Raw genomic sequence first — 18,622 nt, 5'->3', positions numbered from 1 at the left:
GATGACGTTCCAACCCCCATTCATCGCAAGCGAACAATAGCCTATCCCAGGCCCTCCGTTTCCCCCAACTGCCTATCCCAGGCCCTCCGTTTCCCCCAACTGCCTATCCCAGGCCCTCCGTTTCCCCCAACTGCCTATCCCAGGCCCTCCGTTTCCTCCAACTGCCTATCCCAGGCCCTCCGTTTCCCCCAACTGCCTATCCCAGGCCCTCCGTTTCCCCCAACTGCCTATCCCAGGCCCTCCGTTTCCTCCAACTGCCTATCCCAGGCCCTCCGTTTCCCCCAACTGCCTATCCCAGGCCCTCCGTTTCCCCCAAGAGCCTATCCCAGGCCCTCCGTTTCCCCCAATAGCCCATCCCAGGCCCTCCGTTTCCCCCAACAACCTATCCCAGGCCCTCCGTTTCCCCCAAGAGCCTATCCCAGGCCCTCCGTTTCCCCCAACAGCCTATCCCAGGCCCTCCGTTTCCCCCAACTGCCTATCCCAGGCCCTCTGTTTCCCCCAACTGCCTATTCCAGGCCCTCCGTTTCCCCCAACAGCCTATCCCAGGCCCTCCGTTTCCCCCAACTGCCTATCCCAGGTCCTCCGTTTCCCCCAATAGCCTATCCCAGGCCCTCCGTTTCCCCCAACAGCCTATTCCAGGCCCTCCGTTTCCCCCAACTGCCTATCCCAGGCCCTCCGTTTCCCCCAACTGCCTATCCCAGGCCCTCCGTTTCCCCCAACTGCCTATCCCAGGCCCTCCGTTTCCCCCAACTGCCTATCCCAGGCCCTCCGTTTCCCCCAATAGCCCATCCCAGGTCCTCCGTTTCCCCCAACAGCCTATTCCAGGCCCTCTGAGTTTCCCGCAACAGTGACCTCGGGACAGACAGCTGTTTTTGCAGACAAATGTTTCCAATGGATTCATGTGACCGACCGGCTCGATTCGGTCTTATGTAGCAAAATTAGAAATTGTATTTTACAACAAAAGTATAAAATAATCAAATAAAATAAAAGTAGAGACTCAGAGCGAGTAAAAAGGTATATCCTATACTGCAGTTGAGGAACAATGGGGAAAGTAGTTCTGCTTTGAAAGTTGATAAACTTGTAACCCCACTTTTTGATTAATTGGCCCGTGAATGTTTTGGTACTACTACAGGAGAGCTCGTCTTTGTCTACACCCATTCAACATTGTTCACACCCTCTGAAGCTTTAGCCCCACCCATTCAGCATTGTTCACACCCTCTTAAGCTTTAGCCCCACCCATTCAGCATCGTTCACACCCTCTGAAGCTTTAGCCCCACCCATTCAGCATTGTTCACACCCTCTGAAGCTTTAGCCCCACCCATTCAGCATTGTTCACACCCTCTGAAGCTTTAGCCCCACCCATTCAACATTGTTCACACCCTCTGAAGCTTTAGCCCCACCCATTCAGCATTGTTCACACCCTCTGAAGCTTTAGCCCCACCCATTCAGCATTGTTCACACCCTCTGAAGCTTTAGCCCCACCCATTCAGCATTGTTCACACCCTCTGAAGCTTTAGCCCCACCCATTCAGCATTGTTCACACCCTCTGAAGCTTTAGCCCCACCCATTCAGCATTGTTCACACCCTCTGAAGCTTTAGCCCCACCCATTCAGCATTGTTCACACCCTCTTAAGCTTTAGCCCCACCCATTCAGCATCGTTCACACCCTCTGAAGCTTTAGCCCCACCCATTCAACATTGTTCACACCCTCTGAAGCTTTAGCCCCACCCATTCAACATTGTTCACACCCTCTGAAGCTTTAGCCCCACCCATTCAGCATTGTTCACACCCTCTGAAGCTTTAGCCCCACCCATTCAGCATTGTTCACACCCTTTGAAGCTTTAGCCCCACCCATTCAGCATTGTTCACACCCTCTGAAGCTTTAGCCCCACCCATTCAGCATTGTTCACACCCTCTGAAGCTTTAGCCCCACCCATTCAACATTGTTCACACCCTCTGAAGCTTTAGCCCCACCCATTCAGCATTGTTCACACCCTCTGAAGCTTTAGCCCCACCCATTCAGCATTGTTCACACCCTCTGAAGCTTTAGCCCCACCCATTCAGCATTGTTCACACCCTCTGAAGCTTTAGCCCCACCCATTCAGCATTGTTCACACCCTCTGAAGCTTTAGACCCACCCATTCAGCATTGTTCACACCCTCTGAAGCTTTAGCCCCACCCATTCAACATTGTTCACACCCTCTGAAGCTTTAGCCCCACCCATTCAGCATTGTTCACACCCTCTGAAGCTTTAGCCCCACCCATCTCTTTTAATGATTCACATGTAAACAACCAAAGATTTCAAGACTAAAAGCTGGTTTACATCTGTTGACAGTTGCTGCAGTGACATTCTATTGTCGTCCGACAGCAAACCTTGTCGTTGTTGCTATGAGAAAGTATAAACATGTGAGCAGCCTGGTGGTCCAGTACAACATAACTAGTGTATTTTAACACCAATAAATTCACCCGTTTTAAAAATGAATTTAGTATTTGTCATTCTAGCAAATCAGGCAACTAAAAGCAACATTCATCTTTTTTTTTCATTTTATTGTGATTTTTACCCCCTTTGTCTCTGCAATTTTGTGATTATAATCTTGTCTCATCGCTGCAACTCCCCAACGGACTCGGGAGAGGCGAAGGTCGAGTCCCCCGTAACACGACCCGCCAAACCGCACTCCTTAAACACCCTCCCCGCTTAACCCGGGGAGCCAGACGCACCAACGCGTCGGAGGACACACCGTTCAACTGGCGACCTGCAGGCGCCCGGCAGCCTCCTGTTGTGTTCTCTTTTCGACTCCCTCTGCATGTTTGCTATAATCTAATTCCATAATTTACTCCGGCTCTTTCGCTATCAGACTCTAATTCCACTGATTTCAAACCTCGGTCCTCCAGACAGTGGAGAGCAACACTGATGCAGTTCTACCACGTGAAGTCTTTATAAAAAAAGCCGCGTTAGAATGGATTACCGAGACATGCTGAGCAGCTCATGTTATAGACAGAAACATTCTATATGGCAGACCAATCAGAACTCATCTCTTGGGCATGTCCAGCCCATCCATCATCTCAGCCAATCATGACTAGCGGAAAGGTTCCTGTCTTTTTTGCTTGGTTTAACCAACAAGGTTCGTATTTTAACCATTTGATCTGTATTTACAGATGCATTCAGGTTTCACTAAGGATTATGACTGTTTGCTTGTTCCCGGAAGGCATTTCTGACAACAAAAATAAATAAATGCATTTTCGATATAAAATAAAGTTTCCATTCAAAGCCTGTCCTGTGAAGTCGTGACCGGCGACACACGTTTCCTGAAACGAGTCACATGATCGTCAGATCACGCTAGTTTGCTCGTTCACATCGAGGTGTTTATCGACACCAGGAGAGTGTTTCTAATACTGTGAGGAGCTATTAGCATTTATAATGGATGTTAAAACAGACTTGGTTGACTTGGGCTACTACTAACTATAGATGCTGGTATTGTTTTAGTCTCTAACTATAGATACTGTCTGAGAGGCTGGTAGTTTTAGTCTCTAACTATAGATACTGTCTTAGAGGCTGGTATTGTTTTAGTCTCTAACTATAGATACTGTCTGAGAGGCTGGTATTGTTTTAGTCTCTAACTATAGATACTGTCTGAGAGGCTGGTATTGTTTTAGTCTCTAACTATAGATACTGTCTCAGAGGCTGGTATTGTTTTAGTCTCTAACTATAGATACTCTCTGAGAGGCTGGTAGTTTTAGTCTCTAACTATAGATACTGTCTGAGAGGCTGGTATTGTTTTAGTCTCTAACTATAGATACTGTCTTAGAGGCTGGTAGTTTTAGTCTCTAACTATAGATACTGTCTGAGAGGCTGGTATTGTTTTAGTCTCTAACTATAGATACTGTCTGAGAGGCTGGTAGTTTTAGTCTCTAACTATAGATACTGTCTACTGTCTGAGAGGCTGGTATTGTTTTAGTCTCTAACTATAGATACTGTCTACTGTCTGAGAGGCTGGTAGTTTTAGTCTCTAACTATAGATACTGTCTACTGTCTGAGAGGCTGGTATTGTTTTAGTCTCTAACTATAGATACTGTCTGAGAGGCTGGTATTGTTTTAGTCTCTAACTATAGATACTGTCTGAGAGGCTGGTAGTTTTAGTCTCTAACTATAGATACTGTCTCAGAGGCTGGTATTGTTTTAGTCTCTAACTATAGATACTGTCTGAGAGGCTGGTATTGTTTTAGTCTCTAACTATAGATACTGTCTGAGAGGCTGGTATTGTTTTAGTCTCTAACTATAGATACTGTCTCAGAGGCTGGTATTGTTTTAGTCTCTAACTATAGATACTGTCTGAGAGGCTGGTAGTTTTAGTCTCTAACTATAGATACTGTCTACTGTCTGAGAGGCTGGTATTGTTTTAGTCTCTAACTATAGATACTGTCTGAGAGGCTGGTAGTTTTAGTCTCTAACTATAGATACTGTCTACTGTCTGAGAGGCTGGTATTGTTTTAGTCTCTAACTATAGATACTGTCTGAGAGGCTGGTATTGTTTTAGTCTCTAACTATAGATACTGTCTGAGAGGCTGGTAGTTTTAGTCTCTAACTATAGATACTGTCTGAGAGGCTGGTAGTTTTAGTCTCTAACTATAGATACTGTCTCAGAGGCTGGTATTGTTTTAGTCTCTAACTATACATACTGTCTGAGAGGCTGGTGTTGTTTTAGTCTCTAACTATAGATACTGTCTCAGAGGCTGGTATTGTTTTAGTCTCTAACTATAGATACTGTCTGAGAGGCTGGTAGTTTTAGTCTCTAACTATAGATACTGTCTCAGAGGCTGGTATTGTTTTAGTCTCTAACTATAGATACTGTCTGAGAGGCTGGTATTGTTTTAGTCTCTAACTATAGATACTGTCTCAGAGGCTGGTAGTTTTAGTCTCTAACTATAGATACTGTCTGAGAGGCTGGTAGTTTTAGTCTCTAACTATAGATACTGTCTCAGAGGCTGGTATTGTTTTAGTCTCTAACTATAGATACTGTCTCAGAGGCTGGTATTGTTTTAGTCTCTAACTATAGATACAGTCTGAGAGGCTGGTATTGTTTTAGTCTCTAACTATAGATACTGTCTGAGAGGCTGGTATTGTTTTAGTCTCTAACTATAGATACTGTCTATTGTCTGAGAGGCTGGTATTGTTTTAGTCTCTAACTATAGATACTGTCTGAGAGGCTGGTATTGTTTTAGTCTCTAACTATAGATACTGTCTGAGAGGCTGGTATTGTTTTAGTCTCTAACTATAGATACTGTCTGAGAGGCTGGTATTGTTTTAGTCTCTAACTATAGATACTGTCTACTGTCTGAGAGGCTGGTAGTTTTAGTCTCTAACTATAGATACTGTCTGAGAGGCTGGTATTGTTTTAGTCTCTAACTATAGATACTGTCTGAGAGGCTGGTATTGTTTTAGTCTCTAACTATAGATACTGTCTCAGAGGCTGGTATTGTTTTAGTCTCTAACTATAGATACTGTCTCAGAGGCTGGTATTGTTTTAGTCTCTAACTATAGATACTGTCTGAGAGGCTGGTAGTTTTAGTCTCTAACTATAGATACTGTCTCAGAGGCTGGTATTGTTTTAGTCTCTAACTATAGATACTGTCTGAGAGGCTGGTATTGTTTTAGTCTCTAACTATAGATACTGTCTCAGAGGCTGGTATTGTTTTAGTCTCTAACTATAGATACTGTCTGAGAGGCTGGTATTGTTTTAGTCTCTAACTATAGATACTGTCTACTGTCTGAGAGGCTGGTAGTTTTAGTCTCTAACTATGGATACTGTCTGAGAGGCTGGTATTGTTTTAGTCTCTAACTATAGATACTGTCTCAGAGGCTGGTATTGTTTTAGTCTCTAACTATAGATACTGTCTCAGAGGCTGGTATTGTTTTAGTCTCTAACTATAGATACTGTCTGAGAGGCTGGTATTGTTTTAGTCTCTAACTATAGATACTGTCTACTGTCTGAGAGGCTGGTATTGTTTTAGTCTCTAACTATAGATACTGTCTCAGAGGCTGGTATTGTTTTAGTCTCTAACTATAGATACTGTCTCAGAGGCTGGTATTGTTTTAGTCTCTAACTATAGATACTGTCTACTGTCTGAGAGGCTGGTATTGTTTTAGTCTCTAACTATAGATACTGTCTACTGTCTTAGAGGCTGGTATTGTTTTAGTCTCTAACTATAGATACTGTCTGAGAGGCTGGTATTGTTTTAGTCTCTAACTATAGATACTGTCTGAGAGGCTGGTAGTTTTAGTCTCTAACTATAGATACTGTCTACTGTCTGAGAGGCTGGTATTGTTTTAGTCTCTAACTATAGATACTGTCTCAGAGGCTGGTATTGTTTTAGTCTCTAACTATAGATACTGTCTGAGAGGCTGGTATTGTTTTAGTCTCTAACTATAGATACTGTCTGAGAGGCTGGTATTGTTTTAGTCTCTAACTATAGATACTGTCTCAGAGGCTGGTATTGTTTTAGTCTCTAACTATAGATACTGTCTCAGAGGCTGGTATTGTTTTAGTCTCTAACTATAGATACTGTCTACTGTCTGAGAGGCTGGTATTGTTTTAGTCTCTAACTATAGATACTGTCTACTGTCTTAGAGGCTGGTATTGTTTTAGTCTCTAACTATAGATACTGTCTGAGAGGCTGGTATTGTTTTAGTCTCTAACTATAGATACTGTCTGAGAGGCTGGTAGTTTTAGTCTCTAACTATAGATACTGTCTACTGTCTGAGAGGCTGGTATTGTTTTAGTCTCTAACTATAGATACTGTCTCAGAGGCTGGTATTGTTTTAGTCTCTAACTATAGATACTGTCTGAGAGGCTGGTATTGTTTTAGTCTCTAACTATAGATACTGTCTGAGAGGCTGGTATTGTTTTAGTCTCTAACTATAGATACTGTCTCAGAGGCTGGTATTGTTTTAGTCTCTAACTATAGATACTGTCTGAGAGGCTGGTATTGTTTTAGTCTATTCCCAATATAGAGCATTTATGGGTTGCTTTTTGAGATTCAATCACAGTTAACAGGCAGCAGTAAGGAGTCGTTTAGCCTTGCTATCCCCTATAATGCATTATAACCTGTACATAGATAAACCCCACCTGCTCTCTCTGCACCTAGAGCTGTAGTAAACAGGCAACAGTACGGAGTAGAGGTTAAGCTCTATAACACCCTTCATAGCAGCATTATGTTTAAGCAATAAGGCCCGAGGCGTTGTGATATATACCAGGGCTGAGGGCTGTTCTTGGTCACGACGCAACGCGGAGTGCCCGTGTACAGTCCTTAGCCGTGGTATATTGGCCATATACCATACACCCCTGAGGCGCCTTCTTGCTGTTATAAACTAGTTACCAAATGTAATTACAACATTAATATTTTGTCATACCCGTGGTATACGATCTGATATACCAACGGCTGTCAGCCAATCAGCGTTCAGGCATTGAACCACCCAGTTTGTAATGGTCTTGATTTTTGGTTTGATTTGGTAATGCGTTATAACTCAATGTATATTACAGCCTTTAAGCTTCTCTACTCTCTGCCCTCGGAGCTGTAGTTAACAGGCTATAATAAGTTCTAATGCAGCTGGAAACATTGATGACTCCCCCAGACTGACTGGTGTTTTCTGTTGCTCAGCCCATCACAGCTACAGTCTTTATTTTAACCAGCCAATCAGCATTCAGGGATTGGCAGAGGGTTCCAATCATAATTTCCACATTCTGGAACCCCGGAGAGAGAGAGAGTTTCATTGGACAGCGGTGGGCTTTCCTTCTTTCCTTTGGCTCTTCAGTTTACTGAAGTGTTGGACTTCTGCTGTGATCGTTCTGTGGATGTTTGTTTTATCTGAAGCAGAGACAAGAGGAACTTTAGATGCTGGGGGAGTTATCTATATATTTATTCTATTGGACCAGGTACGTTTGATTTGAGAATTAATTCTCCTTTTATAGAAATGACTACGGGAGGAGTTTACAGGAGAAGAGATGAATGAGTTTGTGTGGCGATGTCTTGACCAAGGCTTCTCTCGTTCCCTCTCTATTTCGCTATCTCCCTTCTCTGTCCCTTCTCTCTCCCTTCCTTTCTTTTCTCTCCCTTCTCTGTCCCTTCTCTCTCCCTTCCTTTCTTCTCTCTCCCTTCCTTTCTTCTCTCTCCCTTCCTTTCTTCTCTCTCCAATCCTTTCTTCTCTCTCCCTTCCTTTCTTCTCTCTCCCTTCCCCTCTTCTCTCTCCCTTCCTTTCTTCTCTCTCCCTTCCTTTCTTCTCTCTCCCTTCCCCTCTTCTCTCTCCCTTCCCCTCTTCTCTGCTCTCTCTCTCGCTCTCTCTATTTCTATCTCTCTCCACAGAACGCTCAGAGAGGCAGAAAGACCACAGACTCAGGTGAGAGATCTGCCAGTTTTGACGGACATATTGTGTATCTCAAATAGTGCCCTATTCTATCTCTAGTGCACTACTTCTGATCAGAGTGTCCCAAATGACCCCCTGTTCCCAATGGTCCCTGGTCTAAAGTAGTGCACTATATAGGGAATAGGGCTCTGGTCTAAAGTAGTGTACTATTTTGGGAATAGGGTTCTGGTCTAAAGTAGTTCACTATATAGGGAATAGGGTCTATAGTAGTGTACTATATAGGGAATAGGGCTCTGGTCTAAAGTAGTGTACTATTTTGGGAATAGGGTTCTGGTCTAAAGTAGTTCACTATATAGGGAATAGGGTCTATAGTAGTGTACTATATAGGGAATAGGGCTCTGGTCTATAGTAGTGTACTATATAGGGAATAGGACTCTGGTCTATAGTAGTACCACTATATAGGGAATAGGGTCTATAGTAGTGCACTATATAGGGGATAGGGCTCTGGTCTATAGTAGTGTACTATATAGGGAATAGGACTCTGGTCTAAAGTAGTGCACTATATAGGGAATAGGGTCTATAGTAGTGCACTATATAGGGAATAGGGTCTATAGTAGTGCACTATATAGGGAATAGGGTCTATAGTAGTGCACTATATAGGGAATAGGGCTCTGGTCTAAAGTAGTGCACTATATAGGGAATAGGGCTCTGGTCTATAGTAGTGCACTATATAGGGAATAGGGTCTATAGTAGTGCACTATATAGGGAATAGGGCTCTGGTCTATAGTAGTACCACTATATAGGGAATAGGGCTCTGGTCTAAAGTAGTGTACTGTATAGGGAATAGGGCTCTGGTCTATAGTAGTGCACTATATAGGGAATAGGGCTCTGGTCTAAAGTAGTGCACTATATAGGGAATAGGGCTCTGGTCTATAGTAGTGTACTATATAGGGAATAGGGCTCTGGTCTAAAGTAGTGTACTATATAGGGAATAGGGCTCTGGTCTATAGTAGTACCACTATATAGGGAATAGGGCTCTGGTCTATAGTAGTACCACTATATAGGGAATAGGGCTCTGGTCTAAAGTAGTGTACTATATAGGGAATAGGGCTCTGGTCTAAAGTAGTGTACTATATAGGGAATAGGGCTCTGGTCTAAAGTAGTGTACTATATAGGGAATAGGGCTCTGGTCTATAGTAGTGTACTATATAGGGAATAGGGCCCTGGTCTATAGTAGTGTACTATATAGGGAAACGGGTGCCGTTTGGGATGCAGGCTATTTTTCCTCTGCTATTACTCATCTGCCATATAAATTATGACCTTGCTTTGCACACACTTGCTGTCGGGCTAGGAGCTGTTAGCATGGCTAGTGGTTTTATATGGTTGGCTGAGCGGGACTGTAGAACTGTCGGGCTAGGAGCTGTTAGCATGGCTAGTGGTTTTATATGGTTGGCTGAGCGGGACTGTAGAACTGTTGTGCTAGGAGCTGTTAGCATGGCTAGTGGTTTTATATGGATGGCTGAGCGGGACTGTAGAACTGTTGTGCTAGGAGCTGTTAGCATGGCTAGTGGTTTTATATGGTTGTCTGAGCGGGACTGTAGAACTGTCGGGCTAGGAGCTGTTAGCATGGCTAGTGGTTTTATATGGTTGGCTGAGCGGGACTGTAGAACTGTTGTGCTAGGAGCTGTTAGCATGGCTAGTGGTTTTATATGGTTGTCTGAGCGGGACTGTAGAACTGTCGGGCTAGGAGCTGTTAGCATGGCTAGTGGTTTTATATGGTTGGCTGAGCGGGACTGTAGAACTGTCGGGCTAGGAGCTGTTAGCATGGCTAGTGGTTTTATATGGTTGGCTGAGCGGGACTGTAGAACTGTTGTGCTAGGAGCTGTTAGCATGGCTAGTGGTTTTATATGGTTGGCTGAGCGGGACTGTAGAACTGTTGTGCTAGGAGCTGTTAGCATGGCTAGTGGTTTTATATGGTTGGCTGAGCGGGACTGTAGAACTGTCGGGCTAGGAGCTGTTAGCATGGCTAGTGGTTTTATATGGTTGTCTGAGCGGGACTGTAGAACTGTTGTGCTAGGAGCTGTTAGCATGGCTAGTGGTTTTATATGGTTGGCTGAGCGGGACTGTAGAACTGTTGTGCTAGGAGCTGTTAGCATGGCTAGTGGTTTTATATGGTTGGCTGAGCATGAGGCGAGAGACTTAGAGCAGATCAAAACAAAATACATGTTATTGGTCACATACACATGGTTAGCAGATGTTAATGCGAGTGTAGCGAAATACTTGTCGAACGCGAAGCGAGGTGGACATCTCTGGTGGCCATTTCTGTTGGGGCGGCCATGAACACAACTTCCTCATGAAGCTGGAGACTGAGAGCAGATCGATACGGCCATGAACACAACTTCCTTATTTTGAATAGTGTAACTTTTTACTGTGCATTTCAAAATGGCGCTAACCATACCTCTAATAAACGCTGTTCGGGATCAAAATACCGAAAATAAAGACGTTTCTGTGTTACAAGCAATATGTTTCGTATTAGTGGATGGAATTAAATCTCTTTGCTTAGCTTTACATCCTGAACTGTTTCCATTCCACCATTAAAAATAAATAAATACATCTTATTTAAAACACAGCTGGGACTACTTGTTCCTCCCTCTCTCTCTCTCTCAGCCGTCTCACAGCTGTTGCAGTAAGTATCCCGGTGCGGTGTTGAGGTTGGGCCGGGACTAGTTATTTTCTGCCTCTGTGACACAACCCTGGAACTATGTGGCTCCAGCTACGGTCGGTTGGCACGGTAACAGAGGTTCCTCTGGCTGTGGATTAGAAGTTTCCCCAAACTTCAGACGCTGATCTGAAATCAGTTTAACCCAACCTGATGTTAGGCCTTAACCGTAAGAAGGGGGAAAATGCAAAAGAAAACTGACCTTCGATCAGAGTTTGAAGGCCAACCTCTTAACCCAGGAGATTGTTCAATGTCAGGAAGTATAGACTGATGCATGTCAGCAAATAGTTGGGGAGGAGAGGGAGGAGGAGAGGGAAAGGAGAGGGAGGAGGAGAGGGAGGAGGAGAGGGAGGAGGAGAGGGAGGAGTAGAGGGGGAGGAGAGGAGGAGAGGGGAGGGAGAGGAGAAGGGGAGGAGAGGGAGAGGGAGAGGGAGGAGGAGAGGGGGAGGAGAGGGAGGAGGAGAGGGGGGGGAGGGGGAAGGAGGTGGGGGGAGGGGGGAGGGGAGAGGGGAAGTAGAGGAGGAGAGGGGGGGATGGGAGGAGGAGAGGGGGAGGGGAGAGGGGAAGTAGAGGGGGAGGAGGAGGGGAGGAGAGGGGGAGGATGGGAGGGGGGAGTAGAGGAGGGGAGGGGGGGAGTAGAGGAAGATGGAAAGGGTATAGTAGAAAGTACAAGAAGTGAGGGAAGAGCAGGAGGGGGAAGGAGGGAAGCGCAGAAGGGGGAAGAGAAGTAGGGGGAAGTGAAGTAGGGGGAAGATAAGTAGGGGGGAAGGAGGGAAGAGCAGGAGGGGGGCAGGAGGGGGAGGGAAGAGAAGTAGGGGGAAGAGAAGTAGGGGGGAAGAGAAGTAGGGGGAAGAGAAGTAGGGGGGAGAGCAGGAGGTTCAAGTAGGGTATAGGGGGAGTTTGTTCATCCTCCCCCTCCTGTGTTAGAAGTGGCCTGCTAGCTGGGATGTGTTATGTGTGACTCATGGATCTGGACATAGTTAGCAGCTAGAAGTCAACATTGCTCTGTTCTGTATAAACCAGCAGTATACTCAGAAAGTAGAGCAGACAGGAGAGGAACAAAGACAGAACGAGACACTACAACAGACAGAGAGAGGAACAGAGACAGAACGAGACACTACAACAGACAGAGGCTGAAGGTACTCTACAGTTTGGGTATGTAGACCCTGTCAACGTTCAAGGTTGTTTGTGATTGTTTTGTCGGAAAGTTTCCCTCTTGAGAGGATATGAGCTTTCCGCCGTTATCCTCTGGGTTTCCTCTGAGGGAAGGAAAGAGAGTAGGAGATAAAGCACAGGCAGAGAGAACAGCAGACAGACGAACTAGAGAGAACAGCAGACAGACGAACTAGAGAGTACAGCAGACAGACGAACTAGAGAGAACAGCAGACAGACGAACTAGAGAACAGCAGACAGACGAACTAGAGAGAACAGCAGACAGAGAGAACAGCAGACAGACGAACTAGAGAGAACAGCAGACAGAGAGAACAGCAGACAGACGAACTAGAGAGAACAGCAGACAGACGAACTAGAGAGAACAGCAGACAGAGAGAACAGCAGACAGACGAACTAGAGAGAACAGCAGACAGACGAACTAGAGAGAACAGCAGACAGACGAACTAGAGAGTACAGCAGACAGACGAACTAGAGAGTACAGCAGACAGACAAACTAGAGAACAGCAGACAGACGAACTAGAGAGAACAGCAGACAGACGAACTAGAGAGTACAGCAGACAGACGAACTAGAGAGAACAGCAGACAGACGAACTAGAGAACAGCAGACAGACGAACTAGAGAGAACAGCAGACAGACGAACTAGAGAGAACAGCAGACAGAGAGAACAGCAGACAGACGAACTAGAGAGAACAGCAGACAGAGAGAACAGCAGACAGACGAACTAGAGAGAACAGCAGACAGACGAACTAGAGAGAACAGCAGACAGACGAACTAGAGAGAACAGCAGACAGAGAGAACAGCAGACAGACGAACTAGAGAGAACAGCAGACAGACGAACTAGAGAGAACAGCAGACAGACGAACTAGAGAGAACAGCAGACAGACGAACTAGAGAGTACAGCAGACAGACGAACTAGAGAGTACAGCAGACAGACAAACTAGAGAGAACAGCAGACAGACGAACTAGAGAACAGCAGACAGACGAACTAGAGAGAACAGCAGACAGAGAGAACAGCAGACAGACGAACTAGAGAGTACAGCAGACAAACGAACTAGAGAGAACAGCCGACAGACGAACTAGAGAACAGCAGACAGACGAACTAGAGAACAGCAGACAGACGAACTAGAGAGAACAGCAGACAGAGAGAACAGCAGACAGACGAACTAGAGAGAACAGCAGACAGACGAACTAGAGAGAACAGCAGACAGACGAACTAGAGAACAGCAGACAGACGAACTAGAGAGAACAACAGACAGAACAACAGACAGACGAACTAGAGAGAACAACAGACAGAGAACAGCAGACAGAGAGAGGAGCAGACTGTTGAACTAGACACTACAGCAGACAGAGAACAGCAGACTGTTGAACTAGACACTACAACAGACTGTTGAACTAGACACTACAACAGACTGTTGAACTAGACACTACAACACTGTTGAACTAGACACTACAACACTGTTGAACTAGACACTACAACGCTGTTGAACTAGACACTACAACGCTGTTGAACTAGACACTACAACGCTGTTGAACTAGACACTACAACAGACTGTTGAACTAGACACTACAACGCTGTTGAACTAGACACTACAACGCTGTTGAACTAGACACTACAACGCTGTTGAACTAGACACTACAACGCTGTTGAACTAGACACTACAACACTGTTGAACTAGACACTACAACAGACAGAGAGAACAGCAGACTGTTGAACTAGACACTACAACAGACTGTTGAACTAGACACTACAACACTGTCGAACTAGACACTACATCAGACTGTTGAACTAGACACTACAACACTGTTGAACTAGACACTACAACACTGTTGAACTAGACACTACAACAGACTGTTGAACTAGACACTACAACAGACTGTTGAACTAGACACTACAACACTGTTGAACTAGACACTACAACACTGTTGAACTAGACACTACAACGCTGTTGAACTAGACACTACAACACTGTTGAACTAGACACTACAACACTGTTGAACTAGACACTACAACACTGTTGAACTAGACACTACAACACTGTTGAACTAGACACTACAACACTGTTGAACTAGACACTACAACAGACTGTTGAACTAGACACTACAACACTGTTGAACTAGACACTACAACACTGTTGAACTAGACACTACAACACTGTTGAACTAGACACTACAACACTGTTGAACTAGACACTACAACACTGTTGAACTAGACACTACAACGCTGTTGAACTAGACACTACAACGCTGTTGAACTAGACACTACAACACTGTTGAACTAGACACTACAACACTGTTGAACTAGACACTACAACACTGTTGAACTAGACACTACAACGCTGTTGAACTAGACACTACAACACTGTTGAACTAGACACTACAACACTGTTGAACTAGACACTACAACACTGTTGAACTAGACACTACAACACTGTTGAACTAGACACTACAACACTGTTGAACTAGACACTACAACAGACTGTTGAACTAGACACTACAACAGACTGTTGAACTAGACACTACAACACTGTTGAACTAGACACTACAACGCTGTTGAACTAGACACTACAACGCTGTTGAACTAGACACTACAACACTGTTGAACTAGACACTACAACACTGTTGAACTAGACACTACAACACTGTTGAACTAGACACTACAACACTGTTGAACTAGACACTACAACACTGTTGAACTAGACACTACAACAGACTGTTGAACTAGACACTACAACACTGTTGAACTAGACACTACAACACTGTTGAACTAGACACTACAACACTGTTGAACTAGACACTACAACACTGTTGAACTAGACACTACAACGCTGTTGAACTAGACACTACAACGCTGTTGAACTAGACACTACAACACTGTTGAACTAGACACTACAACACTGTTGAACTAGACACTACAACACTGTTGAACTAGACACTACAACACTGTTGAACTAGACACTACAACACTGTTGAACTAGACACTACAACACTGTTGAACTAGACACTACAACAGACTGTTGAACTAGACACTACAACACTGTTGAACTAGACACTACAACACTGTTGAACTAGACACTACAACACTGTTGAACTAGACACTACAACAGACTGTTGAACTAGACACTACAACAGACTGTTGAACTAGACACTACAACAGACTGTTGAACTAGACACTACAACGCTGTTGAACTAGACACTACAACACTGTTGAACTAGACACTACAACACTGTTGAACTAGACACTACAACACTGTTGAACTAGACACTACAACACTGTTGAACTAGACACTACAACAGACTGTTGAACTAGACACTACAACAGACTGTTGAACTAGACACTACAACACTGTTGAACTAGACACTACAACAGACTGTTGAACTAGACACTACAACAGACTGTTGAACTAGACACTACAACACTGTCGAACTAGACACTACAACACTGTTGAACTAGACACTACAACACTGTTGAACTAGACACTACAACACTGTTGAACTAGACACTACAACACTGTCGAACTAGACACTACAACAGACAGAGAGAACAGCAGTGATGTTTCTCTGGAGGTGTCTAATCCTTATAGGGGGTGTTCTATTGGTGTGGTCATGTCTCTGCATGTTTTAGATCAGGTTCAAATGAAACACACACAGAATACACTTTTACAGGCTTGTTTAATCAATGGTGGTAGATTAAAACACACACTTAGCTCTCGGTTGGACAGTGTGTTGACTGATCAGTATGTTAGCTCTAGGTTGGACAGTGTGTTGACTGATCAGTATGTTAGCTCTCGGTTGGACAGTGTGTTGACTGATCAGTATGTTAGCTCTAGGTTGGACAGTGTGTTGACTGATCAGTATGTTAGCTCTCGGTTGGACAGTGTGTTGACTGATCAGTCTGTTAGCTCTCGGTTGGACAGTGTGTTGACTGATCAGTATGTTAGCTCTAGGTTGGACAGTGTGTTGACTGATCAGTATGTTAGCTCTCGGTTGGACAGTGTGTTGACTGATCAGTATGTTAGCTCTCGGTTGGACAGTGTGTTGACTGATCAGTATGTTAGCTCTCGGTTGGACAGTGTGTTGACTGATCAGTATGTTAGCTCTAGGTTGGACAGTGTGTTGACTGATCAGTATGTTAGCTCTAGGTTGGACAGTGTGTTGACTGATCAGTATGTTAGCTCTAGGTTGGACAGTGTGTTGACTGATCAGTATGTTAGCTCTAGGTTGGACAGTGTGTTGACTGATCAGTATGTTAGCTCTAGGTTGGACAGTGTGTTGACTGATCAGTATGTTAGCTCTAGGTTGGACAGTGTGTTGACTGATCAGTATGTTAGCTCTCGGTTGGACAGTGTGTTGACTGATCAGTATGTGACAGAGTGCTACAAAGGGGAAGTAAACTGCTCAGATCATTTAAAGCATCTGTGGTTTGTCTGACGATATGTGTTGTTGAGTACAAACAAATAGACCACACGCACACACAATTACACACTGCACACACACTACACACACACACACACACACACACACACACACACACACACACACACACACACACACTACATACACACACACACTGCACACACACACTAGACACACACTGCACACACACACACACACACCAGCTGTGTTTGTGGAAGGAAACCTGCTCTGGTTGTTCTGTAATGGAAGGAAACCTGCTCTGGGTGTTCTGTAATGGAAGGAAACCTGCTCTGGGTGTTCTGTAATGGAAGGAAACCTGCTCTGGGTGTTCTGTAATGGAAGGAAACCTGCTCTGGGTGTTCTGTAATGGAAGGAAACCTGCTCTGGGTGTTCTGTAATGGAAGGAAACCTGCTCTGGGTGTTCTGTAATGGAAGGAAACCTGCTCTGGGTGTTCTGTAATGGAAGGAAACCTGCTCTGGGTGTTCTGTAATGGAAGGAAACCTGCTCTGGGTGTTCTGTAATGGAAGGAAACCTGCTCTGGGTGTTCTGTAATGGAATGAAACCTGCTCTGGGTGTTCTGTAATGGAATGAAACCTGCTCTGGGTGTTCTGTAATGGAAGGAAACCTGCTCTGGGTGTTCTGTAATGGAAGGAAACCTGCTCTGGTTGTTCTGTAATGGAAGGAAAGAGAAGGTGAATGAACCAATATAATCACTGACTTGTTTCTTTTCTTTTCTTCCAGCCAAGGACCTCTCTCCTCTATCAGGGCCGCCATTAAGAGGAGTGAGTCTGCAGCCCTCGTTTAAAAAAAACCCTCATTCTTTATTTACAGAACAAGTGATGACTGGGCAGGTCTCTGATGTTTCTCTCTGTGCTATAAATAGTATAGAGAAGTCATCTCCCCTGTTGTTAGTAACAGTCTTTTGTTACCTGTATATAGGACCTGTTGTTACCTGTATATAGGACTTGTTGTTACCTGTATATAGGACCTGTTGTTACCTGTATATATGATCTGTTGTTAGTAACAGTCTGTTGTTACCTGTATATAGGACCTGTTGTTACCTGTATATAGGACCTGTTGTTACCTGTGTATAGAACCTGTTGTTACCTGTATATAGGACCTGTTGTTACCTGTGTATAGAACCTGTTGTTACCTGTATATAGGACCTGTTGTTACCTGTGTATAGAACCTGTTGTTACCTGTATATAGGACCTGTTGTTACCTGTATATAGGACCTGTTGTTACCTGTATATAGGACCTGTTGTTACCTGTATATAGGACCTGTTGTTACCTGTATATAGGACCTGTTGTTACCTGTATATAGGACTTGTTGTTACCTGTATATAGGACCTGTTGTTAGTAACAGTCTGTTGTTACCTGTATATAGAACCTGTTGTTACCTGTATATAGGACCTGTTGTTACCTGTATATAGGACCTGTTGTTACCTGTATATAGGACCTGTTGTTACCTGTATATAGGATCTGTTGTTACCTGTATATAGGACCTGTTGTTACCTGTATATAGGACCTGTTGTTACCTGTATATAGGACCTGTTGTTACCTGTATATAGGACCTGTTGTTACCTGTATATAGGACCTGTTGTTACCTGTATATAGGACCTGTTGTTACCTGTATATAGGACCTGTTGTTAGTAACAGTCTGTTGTTACCTGTATATAGGACCTGTTGTTACCTGTATATAGAACCTGTTGTTACCTGTATATATGACCTGTTGTTACCTGTATATAGGACCTGTTGTTACCTGTATATAGAACCTGTTGTTACCTGTATATAGGACCTGTTGTTACCTGTATATAGGACCTGTTGTTACCTGTATATAGGACCTGTTGTTACCTGTATATAGGACCTGTTGTTACCTGTATATAGGACCTGTTGTTAGTAACAGTCTGTTGTTACCTGTATATAGAACCTGTTGTTACCTGTATATAGGACCTGT

General features: G+C 44.2%; 1 protein-coding gene across 1 annotated transcript in view; it reads left to right on the top strand.

The window, feature by feature from the left end:
• Positions 1 to 18,622, top strand: part of LOC135536937 (SH3 domain-containing protein 19-like) — a 55,655-nt gene that overhangs the window by 2,380 nt on the left and 34,653 nt on the right. Inside the window, 2 exon segments of the mRNA XM_064963160.1 lie at positions 8,359 to 8,392; positions 17,407 to 17,447. Of these exon segments, the coding sequence (XP_064819232.1) occupies positions 8,359 to 8,392; positions 17,407 to 17,447 (75 nt within the window).

The sequence above is a fragment of the Oncorhynchus masou genome, unplaced genomic scaffold (assembly GCF_036934945.1).
Source record: "Oncorhynchus masou masou isolate Uvic2021 unplaced genomic scaffold, UVic_Omas_1.1 unplaced_scaffold_686, whole genome shotgun sequence".
In the NCBI taxonomy this organism is placed as follows: Eukaryota; Metazoa; Chordata; class Actinopteri; order Salmoniformes; family Salmonidae; genus Oncorhynchus; species Oncorhynchus masou.
The sequence above is the reverse complement of the archived record's forward strand: the minus strand, read 5'-3'. Positions and strand labels throughout refer to the sequence as shown.